Below are 25,821 nucleotides of genomic sequence, written 5' to 3' on the forward strand. Positions count from 1 at the left end.
CCAATCCTTCAAAGTGTCCCAAAACCAGCTTCCAAGCGACCATCCTTCTTGCTCCTGGTGAACCTCTGAGGATAGTCTGTGGAGGTGTTCGATTGCTCTGTAGACTAGTTATCTGGCACATAGGTGCAACAGCTGGAGCCGATGATGCGGCATGCTCCTCCACGGTCGGCCAGAACCACATCTAGAACAAGGCGGTTCTGAAGAGCCACCAGGCGGACTGCCTGAAGCTCAGCCGTGTTGTTAGCAAGGATGCCAGCCGTGATGTTAATGGTTGTTTCTACTGCCTGAGTCAGGTGTCGGATAGCGCGGCTATTTGCCATTGGGCCCCACAGAGGAACAAGTCCCTTCACCGCATCCAGGAACTGTGCTCCGGTGGAGTCGGCTTGTCCAATGTCTCCGGCGCGCTTTTGCCGGTGATGGTAGGCTGGGGCCACATACGTGGGGGGGAGAATGAAGGCGATGTAGCACGTACCCCTCCAACCATTCGGGAGCCAAGTGTAAGCTTTGATGCCACAAACAAAGTACATATTCGGAGAAGCAACAAAGGAGGGGGGGATCAACTGAGACCAATGTTCTGGTGATGCGGCAGGAACTGTGACCCACCAGCTGTGTTCCCTGGCCTTCGAGGCACACGAGACCTGTGACATTGATGACAGACAGGGCCACAGTCAGAGTGGCAGCCGTTCGCTTCCGCAGGTGGGAGAAGGTGGGTCTAGCTGGATTGTGGAGCACTTGCATTTCAACTCGTTCTTTGGCAGGGATGTTCATATGGAAGACGGAACCTGAGGTCACAGGACAAAAGGGAGCAGACGTCCTTCCTGTTTTGTTCAGCCAGAACCCATAGTAGAAGTGTGACACTGTTTGACCAGAAGCGGCATTGTCCTTGTGGCTTTCCTGCAAGAGGATCAGCCAGGCGAGGCAGGAGCCGTGAACTGAGAAAGGAGAAGGGATGAAGGGGATGGAGTGTCCAGTGGCATGCGGGAGCAACCCGCAGATCCAGCAGTTCGTGGCATTTGCAGCAAGGTTGTGCTGGTGCAATAGTTGCACGAAGGAATTGTTCCAGAACTCTTTACGCCTTTCTCGGAGCTGAGGCGAAAGGGAGATCAGGTGATGCTCTTTCATGGTGGTTGGCTGTGCAGTGGTCGGCAACATCTGATGAGCGGGTGTGCTGTCCTCCAAGATCCTGAAGGAAGTCATGAGGAGGAGGCAAAGGAGGAAGAGAATGAAGAAGGCGATTGTCTTTGATTTGTGCAAATTGTCAGCCTTTGGGTTCCTGTAGTGGGTATTTCCGGTTGCGTCCATCATCTTCTTGTCTGGCGCTTCCATCATCTTCTTATCTGGCGCTTCCATCATCTTCAAGGTGCTCGGTAGTGGGCAGAACCACAGACTTTGTTTAGCTTCTCTCCGGGTAACCCTTGGTTGTTTTAGGCCACCGTTCTGAGATTTTAACTTAGTCCGTGGTCTACTTAGCCGAAGCTCCCTCCTTTCGACGCAGGAAATACCCTTCCCGGGATGGCACAGTGGGATCAGAGAATTATGCACGTTCAAGTGCCTCAGTATCAGGATAGCAGTTCAGTGATGGCCGGTGTTTGTTCAGGGTGTCGACGTTTTCTGTCGTGGCCAGGGTCGAGGAGACCTTCTTGCAGTGGTGTGCGTGCAGCCAGTGCGTTTTTCCCTCCACTCGAAGAGCCGTCCGAGTGGTGATCAGTACTTGCCAGGGGCCCGTCCACTGGGGTTCCAGACTCTTTGCCCGTTGAAAATTCCGGACTAAAACATAATCTCCCGGTTGGATATCGTGACCGGGACCCCTGGAAGCATCGGGGATGGCCTGCTGCACCTGTTGATGAATGACAGACAACGTTTTAGTTAACTTGTATAAATAATCTGACAGCAGGACATCGGGGACGTCGTGAATGGAGGTTGGTTTGGGGGCAGTCCAGAGGTTCATTGGTCGCCCAAACACAACCTCGTAGGGGGTCAAGTGGTGCTTAGTGGGAGTGGAGTGCATCGATAGCAATGCCAGTGGGAGGGCATCTGGCCACTTAAGTCCTGTGGTGGCCACTATTTTTGACAGTTTCAGTTTCAGTGTAGCATTGTGTCGCTCAACTAGGCCAGCGGATTGGGGGTGGAAGACCGCATGAAACCTCTGCTTTACCCCCAGCCCCTTCAAAATTAGTTGGATAACTTCAGCTATGAAGTGGGGGCCATTGTCGCTCCATAAAATTCGACAAAGGCCGTAGCGAGGGAAAAACTCTTTCAGTAGTACTTTGGCAGTAGTCATGGCAGTGTTATCACGGGTTGGATAGGCTTCCACCCATTTGCTGAAGGCACATACAATGACTAATACGTACTTCAAGCCTTGGCATCTCTCCAGCTGGATGTAATCCATCTGGAGGACCTCAAAGGGGTGGTCGGGGATCCCAAACCCTCCCCGGGGTACCACAGTTCCTTTCCCGGGGTTGTGTTGTAGGCAGATAAGGCACTGCTGGACCAGGCGTTTGGCTGAGTCGGGGATTTTGTTGTTGTGCCAGACTTTGGAAATGAGTTCAATCATGGGGGCAGAACCTATGTGTGCAGGGGAGTGTGCCATAGTCAGTATGGGAATCAAGTATGAGTCAGGCAGCAACCATTTGTTTGTGTCTTTTGTCCGCCAGCAGCCTTCATCGTCCTTTAGACCCACCCGTGCCCACTCAGTCAGTTCGTGAGGTGTGCTGGCCGACTGGATGTCCCTAATCGTTTCCCTAGCGAAAGTCCATTTTTCTGCTTGTGACCTGGTCACATACATGCGTGTCGTCGTCCTATTCTCAGCTGTGGTTCGGGCAGTGATGTCGGCCAGTGCGTTTCCCTGTCCAACTAAGTCCGTCACCTTCTTGTGTGCCTGGCATTTGATCACTGCTAATCGTTTGGGGAGTAGAACTGCTTCAATCAGGGCGGAGACTAGATCTCCGTGAAGGATGGGCGTGCCGTGGGACGTCAGGAATCCCCTTTCCCTCCACAAGAGCCCAAAATGATGAACCACCCCGAAGGCATACTGGCTGTCCGTGTAAATGTTCGCCGTGGTTCCTGCTGCTATGATACATGCTTGTGTGAGGGCAATTAGCTCTGCCGCCTGTGCGGATCGTTGCGTGATGCGGGCTGTTTCAACTACTGTTCGGGCTGTCGTCACCGCATAGGCAGCTGAGGTGGTGCCGTCTGGGAGTTTGATACAAGATCCGTCTACCCATAGTTCTCCATCAGGGTCTGTAAAAGCAATGTCTCGGAGGTCAATTCTACTCCTGGTCTGTTCGTCCGTGAGGGTCACACAGTCGTGTATAGGGGGCACATCGGGGTCATTTTCAGGCAAGGGCAACAGTGTAGCAGGATTCAAAGTCGTGCATCTCTTAAGAGTGATGTGGGGTGCAAGTAGAGTCAATTCGTACCCCGTCAGTCGTGCACTAGTCAGGTGTTGAGTCTTGGTCTGGTTCAAAAGGGTGTCAACTGCGTGGGGTACTAACACCGTGAGAGAGTTCGAAAGTACAATTCCCTCACTCTGACGGATAGAGACAGCAGCGGCGGCTACTGCTCGAAGGCAGGCAGGTAAAGCTCTGGCGACTGGGTCAAGAGTGGCAGAGAAGAAGGCACAAGGGCGTTGTTTGGAGCCGATGGGCTGAGTTAGAACAGACACTGCGCATCCCTCCCTTTCGTGAGTGAAGAGGGAGAAGGGCTTGGAGTAATCTGGTGTTCCTAGGACGGGTGCCGAGCAAAGGGCATCCCGCAACTCCTTAAAGGACGCTTGGCATTCGGGGGTCCAAGGGAGTGGGAAGGGAACATCTTTGGCCAACAGGGAAAGTAGGGGTTTTATAATGAGACTGAAATTTGGTAACCATTGTCGGCAAAAAGAGGTAAGGCCCACCAATGAACGGACTTGCTTCTGTGTTTTTGGGATGGGGGTGTTCAGGATGGTTTGGATTCGGTCGGGCGTAAGTTTCCTCCCTTCTTTGGACAGGAGATGGCCTAGGTATGTCACTTGAGGCTGGCAGAACTGCAGTTTCTTTTTGGAGACTTTGTGGCCATTCTCCGCAAGAAAGTGCAAGAGTTGGATAGTGGCCGTGATTGCAAGTGGGGTGGTGTCGGCCGCCAAAAGGATATCATCGACATATTGGATCAATACCACTCCATCTGGTAGCTGGACGGCGTCCAGCTGTCTTTTGAGGGCCTGGCTGTAGATGCTGGGACTTTCAGTGTAGCCCTGGGGAGCTCTACAAAATCGGTACGAACGGTTTTTTAAGGTGAAGCCGAAGAGATAACGGCAGTCTGGATGGATGGGGATAGAGAAAAATGCATTCTTGAGATCAATAACGGTGAAGGTGGTGGCAGTGGACGGGATGAGGGTCAGAATGGTGGTGATGTCTGAGACTACGGGGTACTGTGGCACCACCACTTTGTTGACTTCTCGCAGGTCGATGATGAAGCGGTACGCTTTCTCATCTCCCTCACCTTGCTTCTTAACAATGGGTAGGATAGGGCTGTTGCAGACATTACTAACCACTTCCTCTACCACTCCTGCATCTACCAGGGACTGAATAATCGCTACCAATGCCTTCTCGCCTTCGGGCGATATCCGGTACTGTGGGAGTTTCGGGAGTATTGCGTCTGGTCGAACAGTTATGTGCACAGGGTCGATCATCATTCGTCCTACATCCGAGTCGTTTCTGGCCCATAGGTACAGGGGTAGGGTGTCAAGCAAGGATAGGTCAGCATCAGTTATAGAGTACATATGTCGTGCGGGGCAGGATCTGGACATGCTCGGGTTGTCGTACAGGATGACTCGGACTCCATCTGGGGAACACCTAGTAGTAGCTCGGAAATGTTTTAGTAAATCAATACCCATAATGGCGTCAGGGGAGTTGGAGGAGAGCAGAAATGTTGTGTCAGTGGGGTTGTTTCCTAAGTCAAAGGAGATAGGTACAGATAGGGGGTTAGTGGAGGGCGTTCCATCGAAACCTATCGATGTAATGTGTGAGCCAGACAAGGGTGCCCTTGGAATCAGTCGCTTTGACAATACACTACGTGTCGCTCCAGTGTCTACCAAAAATGGAGACTTTGTACCCAGGACCTTAGCGGTGACGTAAGGACCTTGCTGGTCAACACAGAGCTCGACTGGATCCCTCCCTTGCCCCTGGCAGTCCTATGCGAAGTCGGGAGTGTTCCCACTGTCAGATAGTTGGTACTGGTTCTGTCGGGGACGGTCAAATGTGTTCGATCTTCCTGGTCTGTCGCTGTGGGTGTCGTTTGTGTACCCCCGCCCCTGTCCTCTAGACCTGGGGCCATTCGTCATGTCCCTCGTTTTTTTATTTTTAATTAGTTCCAGAAGAACCGGACATTGAGACTTCCAATGCCCGAATCCTTTGCAAAATGCACACTGATTATCTTCTATGTCCCTACGTTCAGAGTAGGGAGTGGGTGTGCGGTCCTTTGGGGGTGGATTTCTAGGGGCGATTGATTGGTAGCTCCCCCTGAGTAGTTCTTTCCCAACTGCCACCCCTTGTATCTGGGCTATCATCACCCTTTCTTTCAAATCTTTCTTCTTTCTCTCGGTTGCCCTATAATTCTCATTCTTTTGGTGTTCGTAGTACTGAGCCATTTGGAGGATAGCGGCGGGTTTGGAGGCCCCCCAACTACTCTCGCTCGTTTGTAACTTTTGGGAGACCTCTTGTGACAGACCCTTTACGTAGTTTTGCACAAATAGGTGTTGTCCGGTTGCGGTGGTCATGTCTTGGCCACTGTAGTCGGAGAACACCGTTTCAAATCGGGAGAAGTATTCTGATACGTCTTCCTGGGGTTTCTGACGGCAAGCTGTGACTATTGACCAATCTACCTTTTTCTCTGGGATCAAGGTTTTTAGCTTCTGGACTATTTTGTCCGGGAGTTCCAGTATGTCTTTTATCTGTTTCCTTCCGGGCTCTCGTCGTCTATCTAGCTCACTGAGTTGGTTCCAGGTATGTCCGAACAGATCTGTGTGATCGGCTTTCCGGATTTGCTTCTACACGTCAGCCGGCAGACATAACCCGAAAAACAAATCAATGTCTGCTAGAGTCATTATCGTGGAGCCCAAGGCTGTGCCTAATTCGGTGTAAAATGCTGTTGGGTTCTTCCTTAAATCAGGCAGGGTTTGCCTAAAGGTTAAAATATCTTGTCGATCCCATGGTTGGTAAACCCAATTGTACACAACCCTTCCTTTTGCATCTGCGTGGTTGATATCGTCGTTTGTTCCCTGACCTCTTGGGGGAACCCAGTAGGGGGCGGCTTCTCTGATAGACATCATAGTGTTGGCAACTTCTAATGGGGACTCAGCTGTTTCAGGGACTGTGATCTTAACCTCTGGTTTCTGTTCCGTGAGGTGGCGGAAGACCTCAAGCGTTTGCATGAAAAGGTCCGTCACATCGCGGTCAGTCCCATCTCCAACATCGATCTTTCTATATAGAGCCGTCAGCTTAGCAGGACCCTTAGTTTGATACCTATCCTCATATGCGTTCAGGGTGTGGTAGCTGAACCGTAAAATGAAATGCCGTCTGTGGCTACCGGCATGTGAATTGTGCATATCCATCGTATATTCTTCGCTCTCTTTCCGTTCTACCAGTGTCTTTGCTATCTTGTCAATCCCATCCCGCTCGTCTTTGCTCAACCTATTTGGTCTGGCCGTTAGCTGCTTGCTAGTCTCGAGTTCATTTGATGTTGTTACCAATGTGGCTGGTGCGAAGGCCGTAAGAGCCGGGGCACTAGCGCTAGGGTCACCCTCGCCCGCACTCAGAACTGGTAGGTGCTGTGCCAGAGGCTGGCAGGGGGCATAAGGAGGGGGCATGTAGATAATCGTAGGACCTAGCAGTAACTCGTCGTTTGCCCGTTGTTTGGAGGGCATCTCCGGGTAGAGCGTAGAGGGGGTCCTAACAGGGCATTGGCCTGTCGACCCTGATTCTTGCGTTTGCCTAACTTCCTCTCTCCTTCTTATTTCTTCATCTAGTTCCTTCGCGGCCAGGTGGGCTGCCTTTCGTAACTCTTTCCCTATTTTTGCTTCTTCTTTTTTCCTTCGTTGCTCTGCTTCTTTGCGCCACATGCCGATACTATCGAGCATGGTGGGCGTTGCCTTATTTATTCTAACAGCTGCTTCTAGCGATTTTATTTTATGATCATCAAAGGAACCTATCAGTGGCCACTGACTTTCGGGGTCCTTTTTTGTATATTTATGCCATAACTTACTATAAGCTATAGCGACTAGTCCTTGCTTAGTGAACATGTCCTTATTAGGGGTGCCTTCCAATGGAGCTGGATGGTTCATCTCTAATAAGCGGTCCGGGTTGTACCAACTACCAATCAGTGGGGAGAAGACAGGCATGACAGATTACAACGGGGGACAAAGGTCCGCACTACCTATCTTTCACTATTTGCAAAGACTAGACAGAATATTGCTATTCTACGTTATTTGCAAGCAGAGAACCTCAAAAGAACTATACTCCAAACAATCTATGTTCGGACAATCAATCAGTGGGGAGAAAAATAGGTACAGCAGATTACAATGGGGGACAAAAGTCCGCGTTACCTACCCTTCACCATCCGCAAAGGGAGATAGAATATTCCTATTCCTCCCCGTTTGCAGGCAGCGAATATCTCAAAGGGCGACAAAGCAAATACTAGTATTTCAATCAATCAAACAATCAATCAATTCGCAATTCGTCGTGTGTCACGACCTTACCCGGACCGCATGGACAGTTTCTCGTCTTCCGCTTCCAGCGCCCGATCGTCCTCTACTCTCTGCTGCTACCGCGGCACTCCTGATGGTTCCCAGTCAGGACCGTAGATCACTCGGGAGAGGTCTGCTCGGAATCAGTGAAGTTCAGATGATCGGCTGTCAGACGAGGGTCTATCGGACAGGAGCTCTCCCGATCGTTGCAGTCGTTCACTCTGTCGTCGGGACCTCTCCCACTGGATCCACGTGTCACTGATGGGCCCCACGCTTGGGACGCCAATTGAGGAAAGTCAGGAAAATGGTCAGGCGATTTAGTCGATGTTTCTTAAGTAATTTTGCCCGGCGTTAAACGCCTCTAATACCATACGAAGTTTATCAAATAAAGAGGCAGGCGCTGGAGACAGGAAGACAGGAAACAAGTTTTATTCCGACGGAGCAGAACACATCAGATCGGACAACAAGGTATCGTCTCGAGGGGATGTATGACGTTACAACGCATACTTTTACAACGCATACCGTTACAACGAATTTTTTACAACGCAAAAACTTTTACAACGCATACCATTACAACGCATGTTTTTACAACGCAAGTACTTTTACAACGCATGCCATTACAACGTAAGTATTGGTAAGTATATAATATTTTTTTTATTTTAAATTAATTGTAATTAATATAATTTAATTTAATTTAATTTAATTTATTTAATTTTTTTTTTACCCTGTACCCCTGTACCCCAAAAAAACCAAATTAACCCAGAACCCTAAAAATACCCCTGTACCCCAAAAACCCAAAACTGTCCCTGAACCCTAAAAATACCCCTGGCTGTACCCCAAAAACCCAAAACTGTCCCTGAACCCTAAAAATACCCCTGTCCCCAAAAACTGAAAACTGACCCTGAACCTTAAAAATACCCCTTTACCCAAAAACTGAAAACTGACCCTGAACCCTAAAAATACCCCTTTACCCAAAAACTGAAAACTGACCCTGAACCCTAAAAATACCCCTTTACCCAAAAACTGAAAACTTAAAAAAAAAAACATATAAAATATAAAATATAATTATATACTTACCAATACTTACGTTGTAATGGCATGCGTTGTAAAAGTACTTGCGTTGTAAAAACATGCGTTGTAATGGTATGCGTTGTAAAAGTTTTTGCGTTGTAAAAGGTTCGTTGTAATGGTAGTGCGTTGTAAAGGTTGCGTTGTAAAGGTTGTTTCCCGTCTCGAGGTGCTCTCTAACAGCCTCTCTGAGGCCTGGCCTTTTATACACTGGTTTACGACATGTGACCACTCTTTATTACAATAAAGACATTGTGAAGTAAGGAAAAAGACATCTCCGGTACCCCCCAGTTCCGGCTCATTCCAACACGTGGCTACAGTAGAGGTCCTCACCCCCCATACAATAGGAGGGGGCTATCACGCAGCTGAGTGTTCCGCCGATTCCTTTGGAATGTGTGCGCCTGATCGAATCTCAGGGGGTGGGGAGGTCATGATCAATAGTAGCTCCTTTGAAGAGGGGCGAGAGCAATAAACTGTATCCTCAGGCTAAGGGATGACCAGCGGTCCGTGCAGACAATCGGGCTCAGAGGAAAGGGTCATCAAAAGGGGAGATATTCATGAAAGGAAGGATCGGTGTGGACAATCGAGCGTAGAGGAAGGGTTTATCAAAAGAGGGGTATTCATGGAAGGAAAGGAGGTGTTGGTCAGGCGCGGGGTGTGATTCCCAGAGACAGAGTCATGCAGAAGGGGAGGGTTCATGACTTGCGCATATGAGAGCGGGGGCAGCCAGGGTGCATGGGGGATGCTTGCAGGGTCAGGGAAGTGTGTTGATGAGCGATCGAGAACAGGGAGACCATGGTACCTAAAATGGCTGTCGTGCATGTTCATACGTGAGTCTGAGGAATGGGCAAGATGGCGCAGATGATGTTCAGTTCACGAACTAAAATTCCACAGGGGAGGCCTCTCCAGACCCGATTGAACCCTGTCCCGGGCATTTGGTAGCAGGCCGGAGGACAGAACCCAGGGCAGGAGTATCTGCCCTTTGGCCTGGCAGAGCCTGGGGGCCCAGTTGGAGCTCCTGGACACGGCCATGCAGGATAAGCCACATCAGTCCCGCAGCTGCCAGTCCCAAGTGTTTTGGGTCAGAGCTTCTGATCCCGGCCAAGCAGGCGAAGACTCTCTGGGTCTGATTAACCCTATTCCCAGGACCTCTGCACATCGGAAGCCTGGAACACATATTCCAGGGTCAGAATGCCGTCCATGGGGCTCAGCTGGGCCACAAGCCCATTCAGAGCTCCAGGACCCGGCCACACAGAGAAGGACTCCACGGGCCCACGGGATCCTTTTTCCGGGGGCTTGGCCATGCGTCGGGCCGTAGGACAGAGCCCAGCGTAGGGGCTCACATCCCAGAGACCTCCGGGGGGAGGGGTACGGTTGGAGCTTCAGAACCCAGCCAAGCAGGGGAAACCTCCCCTGGCCTGATGGATCCCCATCCTGAGTCTTCCACAGTTTGGCTAGCCGGAGGACGATGCCTCCCACCCCAGGGCCCGCTGGTGGCCCAATCAGGGCTGCTGAGCCTGGCCAAGCGGGGGAAGCCTTTCCGCGCCTGGACAATTGGTAATACAACTTGTGCTCCACTAGATTTTGAACCATAGATCAACCGGCATCTAGGGAAACCTAGTACATTTTTTAAAGCTAAATACCTAGGCCTTTCCAGAGTGGACTGATTTGCGTGGCTGTCAGATTCCCAGATTCCCTTGCAAACCTTAAACCTTGACTAAAAAAATGAAATGTCCTCACATTTCTGCGATGGAAAGTTCTGAACACTGTAGGGAGCCACAAACTTCCTTCCACTCAGCATTCCCCAAGGCTCCTGATAAAAATGGTGCCTCACTTATGTGAGTAGACCTAGTGCTAGCCTAGAAATGGCCCAAAACACAACATGGACACAGCTAATTTTTACACCAAAAACAGACTGTTTTTTTCAATGAGCCGATCGGCTCATTTCATTTTCACTTTCAATGTAATGACATCAGCACGTCATGGGCACCGATCGGCATTACACTAAGAAAAAAATACCTTGGGTGGCAGGGGAAGTTCTTTCCCTGCTCCCAAGGCCGAAAGATAACAAAGTAAATCCCTCTGCTGGAAACAGCAGAGGGATTTCCTGGACGTGTGCAGAAGACGGAACGGATCCGTCCTCACAGAATAAGTACTGATAAATATGTCTCCAAAGAATATTGCAGCCTGTGGGACTTGGCCCTTTCCCCAGAAATGTTTTGCTTTTTACCCCTTTTAATTTAGAATGCCCCTATTGAAACAACAGTGTGTAGGCCTTGTGTAGTGGAGAAAGGCCTGTGTAGTGTAAAGTACAGGTACTTCCTACCCCTAACATGGCCGCCACTGACCTCTGCTGCTGCAGCGAGGTCTACGTTGGCGCATTCTAGTAGCCAGGGGCTGGCTGGAACCCTCAGGCAATGTATCCATCTTAGCCTGCCAGCCTGCCCATAGGTAGAGTGGTGGAACCTCCTGGAAGCCTCTGGAACCTTCTGGAAGAGGTGAGGTGACACCAACTGCCACTACCAACTGTCAACTGGCACTATAAAAGGAGAGGGAGGGAAACTTTCTTGTCAGAGACTGAGGGGAGACCTGGGGAAGAACCTACGCAGGAGGATAGGCAGTGAGGGTCAGGACAGGGTCTTATGATACTGGAAGAGACACGGACTAGGTGTTGCCTTTCAAGTGTTGAGGTATCCTCTACCCCCCCCTCTGATCTAGCCCCGCGGAAGGGAACCCCCAGGGACCACTTGAGGGGATTGGCTGAGGAGATCTAACACCAGCCACCAACTTAACCCCCTTCAAGGAAACAAGAAACCAACTGCTATTTACAAGGGCGCCAGAACATAAAGCGCCAAGAAGAGACTGAATCACCACAGGACATTTGAAGAACCACCCAGGTATTGGCGCTGTGTTGCTCCCTGTGCCCCTTGACGCTATCTGGGATCCCTCTTTCTGGTTTGCCACGGACGTGTGGTCTGTCCTGTTGGTTCTACTGAACTACATTTTCTGCCTGAGCTGCGTTTAGCTCTCCCTGACTAAACTACTTGTACTGCCAGGCGCTGAACTGAATTATTATTGGGACTGCTGTCCTGCTGCATTCCTAGCTAGAACCCTTAGAAAGCGCTAAAGACTGCCTGTGCCTATAAAGCACTGTGACCTGTGCCTGGACTGCTGTGATCAGCCTCCTTGCGAAGCGCTGTGGTGAATGCCTGCTGTGAACCGTGCTGGGAAAGCGCTTCGAAGTAAACTGCCAAGCGCCTCTGCTGCCCCTGGTGAAGCGCTGTATCCCCGACTGCCATCCTGTCAGGAACTACCGCTAGTGCCCGGTGTGCTCCCAGGCGCTAGATCGCCCCGCAGCTGTGCTACTGTGAAGTGCTGTTGAGCGCCTTGCCGACTGACCCCAGAGCGCTTACCTCAGGCGCCTTGGAATTTCCTCACGCCGGTACTGTAGCGCCAGCATCTTGACCCCCTCGCGGAGGCCCCCGGATGCCAGGAGAGGGCCACCGAAATTACACGGGAGGAGTAGGCCACGTTAAGCCTTGAGGCCTGGAACGCACACCACGTGACGGGGGTGCCGCATCAAGAGCCGCGCCCCTGCCTAGCCCACTCCTGATTGACTTCCTGCCCTGAGCCCTCCGTGCGAGGACCCGCACCCGGGAAGGAGGGGGAACCTAGAATCACCGCGGAGGAGAGGAGCCTCCTCCGACTCGCCCCCACGGGTTTCCTGCTGCCTCGCGACCGGCGCTGGTGCTTACAGCTCCTTCCTGCACCGCGCCCGGTCGAGCGAGGCCCCCGAGGAATGCGCAAGGGCTCGGAAGGGCCGAACAATAAGGTAACTCCCTAGGGGAGGCGGGCGGAAGGCCGGAAGAGGCCCCGAGTTCACCCCTCCCCTGGGAAAGCTGTGACTGGGTCCCGTTGGCCCCCCTCCCAAGAGCCTCGAGTGTGGCGAGGCCTTACCGGAGCCTAGACCACTGGGGGCCCGGATTTATAAAAGTTAACCCCTGACTAAGGGAGGAGATATTAATAAGAAGACCAGTTGGAATGAAATGTTGGTCATTGCCAAAGAATGTGTTGGTTACATATTTTAGGGAATGCTTGTGCTAGCCTAATGGAAGGTTCTGTTCTGGCATACTAAGATGGGGCCTGGGTTCTAATGACCTGTACATACCTAATTGAATGCCGGTTACTGTAGCCTTATACATGGTTTGTTTTTGACAAAATGAAATGATCAGTTTTAGCCTGGTGCATGGGTTATCCCAGCTAACTGAGGTGCTCACCTGTGCTAGTGGCCCCACTAATTAGTGGCTAATGCAGGTGTAGGCCTACAGGTAATGTACATTGGCCCCATTCAATGTTTAGAAGCCCCCCCCTTTGGTGGAAGGGAGGGGAAAGAAAGTGCCTACAGGCCTACTGGGCCTTTGAACTGTGCCAGGAGTCTATTTTTAGCCCTGCTGAACTGCCTATCGAGAACCTTTACATTAGAAAGGCCATGGGGGGAGATACCATATACTCAGTAGCCCCAGGATATGTGTGAAGTGCTCAGGCCAAGTGCATACATTCAATGTAATGCAGATTTTCTACAAATGTATGGGTCTCCTTGCCTGCTGAGTATTGGAATGGGAGTAATCCTCTAATGAGAAATAGATTCCTAATTGAGGAACTGGTTATTGTTATCTAAAGGAAATGGGGGGCCCTACCTAGTGAATTGGGGTCCAAGTTCTAATGGGATGTTTACCCAGTGAGGTGTTTACCTAAAAGGATGCCTGTTCTTGCTATATAAAATGCCTATGCTTGATTTCTAGGGTAATGTTGATTCCTGATTAGGGAAGGGTTGCTCCTATTTCCCTGAAGTGTTTACTCCTGATTGAGGAGAGGTTTACCTTGGTTAACTAACTGTTCTACATAAGGAAATGTTTAGACTTGCATAGGAGGATGTTGGCTAAGTGCCTACAGGGGTATGATGAAATATTCTTCTTGATTGAGGAGAGGTTGACCCTGCACAAGGGGATGGCTGAAGGGTTTACTTCAGTTACTGAGCTGTTTACTCCAGCCTCATGAAATGTTTTACTCCTGCTTCACAGAAGGTGGTATATCAATCTAGGCTACGGCTAAGGGAATGTGTTACATTTACTGAAAGATTGTATATGCCTAATCCAAGTCTTTTAAGCGCAGGCTTGCCTGTTAAAATGGTTAAACCTACCCACGAGGTTGTTTATTCCTAATGAAATGTTTACTTCCATGTGGTGCTATATTTATTAGAAACCTACTGTTATTTATTGAAATGCTTTCTGTTGTAAAACGCTCACCCTTGCTTGGTGAGAGGTGGGTAAAAAGCCCACAGGGCTAATAAGATGACCTATCATTTTGGTTGTCTCTTTAATGTATTTGATGCAGGTGCTGACCAGGGGCAAGGCATAGGTCAGGCCTGTGTTTTACTAAAAATGTATTTATCCAATATTTAATATTTATGGAATATCTTATATTTATTCAACTGAAGTTTAATGCCAAGTGTTGACACACAGGTATCTAAAAAAAGAGCTATGAAGCTAATTTTATGATGAATTCCTAATACCCTGATCCTGCTCTATCTTAATAAAGTTGACTTGAGTTTTTTCTCAAACTCACTGGAGTGGTGTCAGTAATTGCGTGCCCATGTTTCTGTCTCAGTGGTTGCATGTGCTGTATGGTCGCTTAACACATATGCTTTTGGATGCCTACCCACTCGTGCCATGCTACCCTTGGGAAGCTGGTGACCCCAGTTCCAACACAGCCCAATTCAGGCTTCATTATTTTTTGTGATAACACCAAGTTATTGTGTTTAATTCAGTTTGCTTTGTTATATTTTCTTTGATTCATGGTATGTTTCTTTGATTGTCTTCTATGTAACTTTGTGGACTATATTCTCTGATGCAATTTTCTTTCTTCTGAATGGTGTCAGAGCTACATGAGGAAGAAGTAAACATATATCTCCCTTCTCGCTATGCCTATGTACTCAGTTATGTATTTTACCTACTGATTTGTTCGAACTGCACATTGAGGTGTATCTATGCAAAGCTTACAACAACAAAGAACAGGGTTTTAGGTAGAGGGAAATACTGGGCGCACTGCTCAACGGTAATGCGCAGGAGATATGTTGTTAGGCAGAAGGTGCATGCAGGTGAGGGGCAAATCCCTGTAACCCCTCAGAAATGTGTTTTGAGGACACACCGAATACAATGAAAGCAAAACCTGCTGCACACTAAATATAAAGTATAAGAAAAACAGATGTCTCAATGGACATAAAAGTTCAAATTTTCATAGGCGAAGAAGGGGACTACCAGTGGTTCGGCTCCTCTTTTATTGTTCATAGAAAGCCAGCCGACACGTGTTTCGTCGCAAGAAAGCACACTATTTCCGCGACTCCTCAGGGCTGTAGGTTATGAATATCAAACCACAGGTCGCAGTGCCGGTGATAATTCCGACCCGGCTCCGCTCGAGACCGGGTTTTAGTATTCGTCAGGTTACGTGTAGCGTAATTCGGAAGTACTGTTCTCCAGTGGGTATGTGGAGATACTTGGATCTATGGTATTGCTAAATTAAACAATCTTCAGGGTGAGTAACTCAGGACTGTGTCTTTGTCCACATGTGTGAAGCGCGAGCAGAGTGGAGATTTCTAAGAAACATGTATCCCTGTAGTGCGGGGAGAACGCCAACAGCAGTGTTGCTCAAGGTTTGGTTCCGGGTGCGGTCACCGTAACCTGACGAATACTAAAACCCGGTCACGAGCGGAGCCGGGTCGGAATTATCACCGGCACTGCGACCTGTGGTTTGATATTCATAACCTACAGCCCTGAGGAGTCGCGGAAATAGTGTGTTTTCTTGCGACGAAACACGTGTCGGCTGGCTTTCTATGAACAATAAAAGAGGAGCCGAAACACTGGTGGTCCCCTTCTTCGCCTATGAAAATTTGAACTTTTATGTCCATTGAGACATCTGTTTTTCTTATACTTTATATTTAGTGTGCAGCAGGTTTTGCTATCTATGCAAAGCTGTCATTGTAAAGTCTAACTTTAATTTACAATTTAAAAAATCACGGGTGACTGATGTTTTCCCCAAAAAGAGCAGGCATGTTCTATGACTTTTCAAGTGTCATCATTTATTTTCATGGTGGCATTTCTTTTATTTTTTAAAGATTTTTATTTTTTATTTTTATTATTAGTACTTTAAATACACAACATGGTAGCACTGCGCCGGCAGATTGTATCACAGTGTTGGCAATCATAACTGCAAGCCTTGGAAAAGCTGAATCATTCATGAGGTATGACAGGAATAGTGGACAGTTGCTTTCTGGGCGAATTCTAGCAATAGCAGTGAGGGAGGGAATAAACAAGAAAGTGAACAAGGACAGGCAAATCTGAACAATTGCATTTAGGAAGACAGGCAGGAAATTGAGCGTCATAACAGCATTTATCATATTTAGAAAGCGAATGGTAAGGAGGTGTTTCAGCTGGTTATCATACTGAAGAGATTTGGGAGGTTGGCAGTGGCGCAGGGGACAGCAATGCCAGAACACAAAAAGTGGGTAGAGCCCCATTTGAGGAAGGAGGGAGTCGTCCTCGGTAGCTGCCTGCACGTAAAATAACAGGTTGTCCTATTTGGAAGAAATGGAGGTCCTTTCTATTTGAGGCACAAGTGAAAAAATGGTCTACAAAAATGTGGTCAAACAATCATGCATTGATGAATAGCAAAACACTATCTCTAATCTATGGTACACATAAAAACATTTACTTATGTATGTGATCAAGTGGTACAAATCATATTTAAGTATGAATACACTTAATTTCGCTGCACTTTCTATTTGATTTCCAAAGCTTCCCACAATGAAACTCTGTACAAAATAAAGGGTTTTCCAAACATAAACCTCCAATCGACATGATATTAATGCCTATTGCTGATGGACTTCACCCCCCCCCCTCTAAGATATTTGTAATAAATAACACTTGCAGAGTTCTCAGTCAAGTAGTAGCGTCAGAGCTTATAATATTCTCAGAGTTAACAACCCGAAAATCATCAAAGTGTTATGTCACCTTGTACTGAATCATTATAATGATTTCACACACTTGAGTCTTATGACACGCCAAAGCTGGCCTCTGATTGGATAAGATGGGATCAATGTTTCAAGTACACACTTAACATCACTTCTCTCAAAAATACGATTTCTGCACTTAGACGAATTTCTAGCAATATCATTCTCAACTCAGATTTCCAGAGAAGCACCTGCAGCTGGCTTCATATGGCTAATCGGGATATAGAACACTGACCTTACTTTGTCTCCAGTTGTTTGCATTTCATAAACGCACTTGGCTTCATAGGCATGGATGGCCTCTAGCATACTCTTTGTGCTGCTCTCAAACCTTGGGTGTCCCTTGATCCTTCAGTTGCGTATTTTAATCAACTCTCAGTGTAGTTTGGGTATAATTCCTTTATATACTATGGCTCACTTTTGGCTGCTCTAGGGTCAAGAATACTGGCAAGATGTTATGTTATGTTAGTCTGACTTGTATAGCGCAACAGCTGCTTCAGCAAAGAGCATTGAAGTATCGTGGAAAATCTTCTAATGGGCATGTGCAGGGCAGTCTGACCTGCATGTAATTCCTAATTTGTAAAGCGCAAACATATCACCCCTAAGGTTATCAAGGCGCTGGGGCCCATCGGGGAGATTAAGTGAGCTATTGCCCAAAGTCACATGGTGCCGAGCAGAGCTGCCGCTGGGGATTGACCCATGAGCCCCGCGCTCCGGAGTCGGGCGCTGCACCACACCTCTCCCATGTGGCGGAGTCTTATGTTTGGTTGGAAGGTCTTGCATAAATGTTCAAAAGGTTATGCCCAATGTGCTCCTCACCTCTTTCATGAGCATTCAAGTTTGATCAGGAGGGGGAACATCCAGCTTTATAATGCTTTCCTCTATGCCAGATGATATGTCCGTTTCCTCATTTCCATGTGTCAAGAGGTCAAAGCTTGATGGTCTTCAATAGAAAGTGGTGTCATCCAGCCAACATTTCTTGGTCCAGGGGATGAAAAGAAGTAAATCCATTATTGATCGGTGGTTCTTCCTTGGTAAGTCAGTTCTAGGTTTGTGTGACAGGATTAGGGGGTTTATGCCATTGATTGCTCTAGATCAGGGTTCTCCAAAGTGTGTCCTGAAGGGCTGGATCAGTGCCAGACTTTTAGCCTATTCCCATTTAATGAAATGTACTTATCTTATAAATCTGGCACGCATCCGGCCCTCCAGGACTGGAATCCTACTCTAGATGCACTGCATTATGCTTTGAATGAGATCCAACTGGCTACTGCAAGCCCGTGGAGTGCTTGTAAGGCAAGTTAAGGGTCACCTGATCACCATGTTCTTGGTTTGTTGTATCCAGGAGAGTGGGAAAGGGAATGGTGTAATATGGTTCTTGCTGGCATAATTTAGTTGGAAGAGTGTGAGAGTAGGCCGGACCTTTTCCTGCTGTAGAACAAGGGATTGTCAGTCTGTGGTAGGGATAGGAGAAATACCAGGTGAATATCATGTATTTTGCTAGACTGAAAAACAGGGGATATCTCTTACCACTACAGGTGGTGAAAAGGTTTCACAGCTGTAGACTTGATACTTCTTAAAGAAGTAGGTGTCCAGCGCAATCTTACCAGACTCTTGCAGTGCTTGCATCCTAGGTGGGTGAAACAGCATCAGCTTCTTGGATGGAGATGCAGCATGATGCTTTGAATGTTGATGGATTGTCCGCCATTTTATATTTTATAGAAATTGAATGTGACCCATCTAGGTTGACATTATGAATTTCCTCACATTTAGCATGCTCGTTTGTGCCTTTGCCAGTGGGACACAATCGGTAAACATTTATGAGGGATGAAGCTGCATGCTGCCTGGGAGGTAAAAATCACAGTTCTGTTGTCCTTTGTGAAGTGCAAGAGACCATTAGTTGAGAGGCGCTTTATCAAGGCAATATTGAAGTGACCATTGTTACCAGTGACAATACTTCCCTGTCAGTCTCCCCTGGATAATAAAGTAAGATATGGTCCGAAGGTTTCAGGACATCCTTGATGTTAATCTTGAGGAATCTGTCATAAATCTGCCTCTTAAATGACCTTAGCCCAGCTCTGTGCATGGCACACCATTCATCTGTCATTTTGAGCTACTTTGTGCTCTATAAACATGACCTCTATTTCAACTTAGAGTTGCTGTTTTTTAAAACCACCTTCATCAGTGACTGTCTAAGAGATGGTGTTAATTTCAGTTATGACCTTCAGCTGGCAGTGGTTTTCTGCTTTTGCATCATTACTGCCTATTAGAACATTGAAATGGTGGAAGATCCATTAAAAACAATGGAGTAGTCCTGGGCTTATAATGGCTGGTATAAGCCTGGAGCTCCAACATTCCAATGTTTCTTTGTTCACAGCTCTGACTTTGAACAAAGACTTCAGGGAGCCTGAGGGGATTCCAATCCCCTCACGTTTCCATAAGGCTGTGTTTTTTTTGTTAGAACATTCTGCCCTCAAGTGGCAGAATGTTCTAATAGCCTTATATCCCTTCGTAGCAGGGCTATACAGGCTATTAGAACATTGGAATGTTGGGAGCTCCATTGAAAACAATGAAGTGCTCTGGGCTTATAATGGCTGGTATAACCTGGAGCGCCAACATTCCAATGTTTCTTTGTTCACAGCTCTGGATGTGAACAAAGGCTTCAGGGAACCTGAGGGGATTCCAATCCCCTCACGCTCCCAAAAGGCTTTATTTTTTTTGTTAGAACATTCTGTCCTCTAGTGACAGAATGTTCTAATAGCCTTATAGCCCTTCCTATATGGGCTATACCGCTATTAAAGTCCCTCTCCCTTGTTAAAGGCCCTCGCCTTCAGCTCGGGGCCATTAACGCTGGAGAGGGCCTATAATAGCCGGTATAGCCCTCTACGGCGGGCTATAAGGCTAAATTAAAGTCCAGTTCCCATGTTAAAGTCTCTCGCCTTCGGCTCAGGCTTTAAACGCGGGAGCGGGTCTTTAATAGCCGGTATAGTCCACTACGGCGGGCTTTAAGGCTATATTGTATTCCCTTCCAGGGGCAGTGCCTATTTACATGGGGCAGTGAGACTGTTTTGTGCTAATGCTGCAAATGGTATTCAGAGGTGTTTTTCAGTCTCAGCACTAATTTACAACAGGAGGTGGATCGTGATGTTATTTATTTTTATTTTTTGCAGGGTTTCTTTTATGCAAACTCGACCCAAAGGTATCAGAGTGCTTAACATGAGCACCAGTTGCATTACAGGTGGAGACATTCATTTCTAGGCACAGTAGATTACATGATTTGCCCAGAATCTCAGAATGTTTGAGCCTCCTGCCAGAGTCATCACCCTTTGCATAATGAAGCCTAATGTTTCCAACAGTTCTCTGGATTCTGGATGAGATAACAGATCCAGGAAGGACCAGAATTGTTTCCATCATACTGGCGTTAACGTCCACCTCCCTCGCCCCCAATGCTGATAAAGTTGATAAGGTGTCAGTCAAAAAACTTGCTACAGATCATTAGATTAAAATATGTACTTAAGTTGTGGGAAACGTTGACATCTCTTTCTGGTTTCACAATCAAAAAATATCTGACTAGTTTAGAGATAGTTATAATGCCAATATGATACGCTTTTTTCATTTGAATTGAGCCTGAAGTGTGATCCATGTCCAGAAACAATTGTTTATCGGAAATAAGTCTGTTCAAAAGCATCTACCAATCCCCTCAAGCTCCCATAAGGCTTTGTTTTATTTTTTGTTAGAACATTCTGGCCTCTAGTGGCAGAACGTTCTAATAGCCTTATAGCCCTTCGTAGCTGGGCTATACCGGCTATTAAAGTCTCTCTTCCTTGTTAAATGCCCTCACCTTCAACTCGGGCCTTTAACGCTGGAGAGGGCCTTTAATAGCCGGTATAGTCCGCTACGGCGGGATAAAAGGCTATATTGTATTCCCTTCCAAGCTCAGTGCCTATTTACATGGGGCAGTGAGACTGAAATTTGGCTCCTGCTGCCACTGGTATTCAGAAGTGTTTTTCAGTCTCAGCACTAATTTACAACAGGAGGTGGATCGTGATTTTTCTTTATATTTATTTTTTGAAAATTCTTTGTCATTCTTCCGGAAGAGAGGTTATTCAGCCTAACAGAGGAATGGCGCGAACAACAGAAACGCCGAGATTCACTATTTCCCTGATGAAGGCAGGAAGACACTGCCGAAATGCATTGGATTCACATGTGAAATAAGAAATATATTGTCATGAAAAATAAATGAAATATACGTGAATAATGGACAAAGAATTTTCATTTCTGAAATACAAACGAATTTACAGCTAATATTAGCACAAATCGGTGCCCGGGGGGACAGCTACACCCAACCAGGTATAGCTGCTACTATAGGATTACATGATTTGCCCAGAATCACAGAATGTTTGAGCATCCCGCCAGAGTCATCACCCTTTGCATAATGAAGCCTAATGTTTCCAACAGTTCTCTGGATTCTGGATGAGATAACAGATCCAGGAAGGACCTACTGGTAACATCCCCCACCCTCGCCCCCAATGCTGATAAAGTTGATACGGTGTTGGTCAAAACTTGCTTCAGATCATTAGATTAAAATATGTACTTAAGTTGTGGGAAACATAGACATCTCTTTCTGGTTTCACAATCAAAAAATATCTGGCTAGTTTAGAGATAGTTATGATGCCAATATGATACGCTTTTTTCATTTGAATTGAGCCTGAAGTGTGATCCATGTCAAGAAACAATTGTTTATCGGAAATAAGTCTGTTCAAATGCATCTACCACACAGTAAAACTACAATGCTCATCAGCCAAGTTCTTTGTACGGACAGAAGTTTGAGGAAGAAGAATCCAACATTCCTGCTCTTTCCATAAATGAATGTGGAAGGGACAGGACTCCAACATTCCTTCTCTTTCCATTGCTAGATGTGGGAGGTGGAGGACTCCAACATTCCTGCTCTTTCCATTGGTAGATGTGGGAGGCGGAGGACTTCAGCATTCCTGCTTTTTCCGTTGGTGGATGTGGGAGGCGGAGGACTTCAGCATTCCTGCTGTTTCCTTTGGTAAATGTGGGAGGCGGAGGACTGCAACATTCATGCTCTTTCCATTGGTAGATGTGGGAGGCGGAGGACTTCAACATTCCTCCTCTTTCCATTGGTAGATGTGGGAGGCGGAGGACTTCCACATTCATGCTCTTTCCATTGGTACATGTGGGGGGGAGGCATTCAGCATCTCTTCTTTTTTAAGGATAAATATTAATTACTCTTGAGTAATCTGAGTAATTTCAGTAATTACGTACTACGTTTGTGATGCAAAATGTGCAAAATTACTCGATTACATCAATTTGAGTATTGAAGAGTATTTTGGATTACTGGATTCTTCTCGCCTCCTTCCTGAACCACAATACTTATTGTCAATATAGTGTCATTGCTAGATGATGTTGCCATGCAGATGTTAATGTTCTCATTATGTCAAAACTTAATAAAAATTATTTACCAACAAAAAAAGGGTAATTTGATCAGAAATTGTACTGCAGAAGCACAGGAACAATGAAGTAAGAGAGAACGCTAAGAAAATATTCCTAAATAATATACGCTTCACACGTAAAAATGCATAGTTACAAGTAGGTGTGGGGTAATTACGGGTACTTATGCTAAAGAGAATTATGCAGGTTATGCCCACCCCTTGTAAATTCTATCAGTCCCGGTTGTTCCATGGACATTCCTGCCCTTTCCATGGGTAGAACTGGGGGAGTTGAGTGGAGCGGGTTTAAAATCCAATTGGCCTGGTCTGTTATGGATAGAAGTAGGAGGGTGGAATTTACACATTTCTGTCCGTGGTCAATGGTCGTCATTACGTGGTCTACCTCTGGGTGCTTTTCTGAGCTTCCTGGTACAGGGACAGACTGAGGGCCTCAGGTTCTTTTATTCCTGCGGCAGAAAAGGCAGGTTTTTTTTATTACGGTGTCAGATCCACTTGAAATGAGGGGTGGCAGAGGACATTATCAGCACAAGAGCTAAACGTTCTCTTTTATCAAGCTGAGAGCATTACATCTCTCGCTTCTTTACCTCACCCATCTTCCCAGACTTATCGACAACGTCCTCAGATAAGAGAGCCTGCTACACTCGTATACACTGTGGAGGGCCGCGGAAGGAAGAACTGTGCGTCAAACAGCATATACCACATTCTAACCAACCAGTCTCATATGTACACATTGCTATCATTTTCCTTGAGAACCAGTGCAGGATTAAACCCTGTGGAGACCCCTAGGCAGTCCAAATTTCAGGGCCCCCTTGCAAATTATCGCCTAATACCCAATGCACTGGACTTTTTGCAAACTGACGGCACCCAGAAGATGAGCTTTTAAGAGATAAACTGTTATGTGAATCTGATGTCTCTGTTTTATGTACGTTGTTGTTAATGGGTACATTACATTAACACAGTATTTTCTCTATAGAGCTTTAATGTAAAATTTTAGTTTCTATGAGTTGATTCGTTTTTTTCTATGTTTTGGAAATAATATTTAAGAAAGCTTGATTGTAATTTTCTTTCACGATCAAATCAATATTTTTTTTAACTGTTGTCACGAAGTCCCTAAAAGGAGTGCGGCCCATAGGCTGGTGCCTACTTTGCCTGTTTGGTAATCCGGCACTGCTGAGAACAGACAAGGAGTTATCAATACCTGCACAATTGCTTCCGGACCCAACCCCCTCTTTTTTCCAGCAAGCAGCCGTATTTTAACCATAGTTTCCTGGATCGAGCCAGGCTGCTTCTTAAGCAGAGATTATCAAAAAAGGATAGGACACTTGTTACCACTTATACCAAGAGAAATATATTGTGAAATATATTGTGAAACCCTCATAAGCGTTGTGTATAACGAGAAGCGGTATATCTTGTTCTCCGCCCCACACAAACGTTTTGGCAGCAATCATCGGGTTTGACAAAATTGTGTATTGCCTAGCCTCGCCCGAGGCTTTCTCTGGTTTTTTCGTGGCAGTCTCCAGAGATAAAAAATTCGAATAACCCCAACAGAAAAGGCACAAAAAAGGATAAAATAGTTTCCAACCGATTAAGACACTCTTTATTATTAGTATCGGTGGACAACTAATTTAAAAGAAGTTGGTATGCTCGCTGGAAAATTAGGAATCCATAGCATATATTAGTAGTATTGACAAAACGTCGACATGTTTCTGCTCTGTTGGCCCGTGGGTCTAAGAGCATTCGTCAGGACAAAAAACAACAATAAACAGAGATCTACCTATCACTATTTGTGATGTAGGGGGGTAGAGGTGTAATTTACAATCTTACCCTTACGTGGTTCTATGTAGTCACCTGTAAATTTTAAGAAAAAGAGGGTTGGGGTCACTAGTGGCATTTTACCAAAGTGCGGTTTAAAAAGAAGAAATGGAAAAACATTGTACCATTTTCATGCAAGCTCAATTGTGGCATGCTGTTTTAGGAAATTGAGAACAATAGGGACATATTGGCGAGTAAATGGTGGCGACTTAATGCGACATGTAAATTGCAAGGAATGTGACATACCTCTAAATCAGGTGAACTTGAGTATGCGAACCTGATAGAAAAAACTTTGGCACTTTGGTAAAATGCCACTAGTGACCCCAACCCTCTTTTTCTTAAAATTTACAGGTGACTACATAGAACCACGTAAGGGTAAGATTGTAAATTACACCTCTACCCCCCTACATCACAAATAGTGATAGGTAGATCTCTGTTTATTGTTGTTTTTTGTCCTGACGAATGCTCTTAGACCCACGGGCCAACAGAGCAGAAACATGTCGACGTTTTGTCAATACTACTAATATATGCTATGGATTCCTAATTTTCCAGCGAGCATACCAACTTCTTTTAAATTAGTTGTCCACCGATACTAATAATAAAGAGTGTCTTAATCGGTTGGAAACTATTTTATCCTTTTTTGTGCCTTTTCTGTTGGGGTTATTCGAATTTTTTATCTCTGGAGACTGCCACGAAAAAACCAGAGAAAGCCTCGGGCGAGGCTAGGCAATACACAATTTTGTCAAACCCGATGATTGCTGCCAAAACGTTTGTGTGGGGCGGAGAACAAGATATACCGCTTCTCGTTATACACAACGCTTATGAGGGTTTCACAATATATTTCACAATATATTTCTCTTGGTATAAGTGGTAACAAGTGTCCTATCCTTTTTTGATAATCTCTACTGAGTTCCGGGGAACAGATAGGACAACCTTTCCTCGTCCCTCTATTTGATGTATTCATGCTTCTTAAGCATGCAACGTTCCTTTTTTTTTTACGGTTTTCTGCAATAACTGTCAAATGTCTTATAATTTTAATACATTATTAGCTAGAGTAAATCGCTGCAGCGATACAACGCTAATAATGCCTGTTAAACGCACTCTCTTGTTTAGATTTTCCCCATCCTTAAACTACATGCTTCAGATCCTTGAGTATAGTCATTGTGTTTTGTAGTAATAAGGCTTGTATGTTCTTCAAATAGAATGCTTTGTTTTGTATGTTGAGATTTTTTTATTGTTTCAAAATACAGAAAAAAAGTTGAATTCTTTATCGATGTGTTTGTCAGTACACACAAATCTGTTCATAAGAGTTTAATAATTGAGTCCACAGCAGCAGGTATTTTTGACAGATGTCCTTCCTAATATTTTTTTTCTCCATATTTCTGTTTTCAAAGCTATATGCCTCTGTTGACCTGGGAAAGAAATGGATTCTTTTGCAAGAACAAGTAACAAAAGACCGTATCTTCTGGTAAGAACCATTCATCCCTTCTTACAGTATTTGTTTCCAAGAAAGATACCAGAGTTTTCAAATATGTTTTACAGATTTCTACATTTAAATAATGTGCCATATATTAGTATATTTTGTTTTTACTTTAATGTGGATTGTGCTGATGTGGTTATTTTGATGGTTATTAGTGCTACCATGCCCCTTTTTGTGGTAGTCTCATGCTTAATATATGTATGAATATTAA

The 25,821-nt window shown here is 46.2% G+C and overlaps 1 protein-coding gene across 5 annotated transcripts in view; it reads left to right on the forward strand.

Moving 5' to 3' along the window:
- Nucleotides 1–25,821, forward strand: part of SORCS2 (sortilin related VPS10 domain containing receptor 2) — a 2,165,153-nt gene that overhangs the window by 1,484,890 nt on the left and 654,442 nt on the right. For all 5 annotated transcript variants that reach the window (XM_078678523.1, XM_078678525.1, XM_078678524.1 and 2 more), the window contains exon 5: nucleotides 25,525–25,598. In XM_078678523.1, coding sequence (XP_078534649.1) covers nucleotides 25,525–25,598 — 74 coding nt within the window. The remainder of the gene's footprint in view (nucleotides 1–25,524; nucleotides 25,599–25,821) is intronic.

Source organism: Lissotriton helveticus, chromosome 2_2 (assembly GCF_964261635.1).
Source record: "Lissotriton helveticus chromosome 2_2, aLisHel1.1, whole genome shotgun sequence".
Taxonomy (NCBI): Eukaryota; Metazoa; Chordata; class Amphibia; order Caudata; family Salamandridae; genus Lissotriton; species Lissotriton helveticus.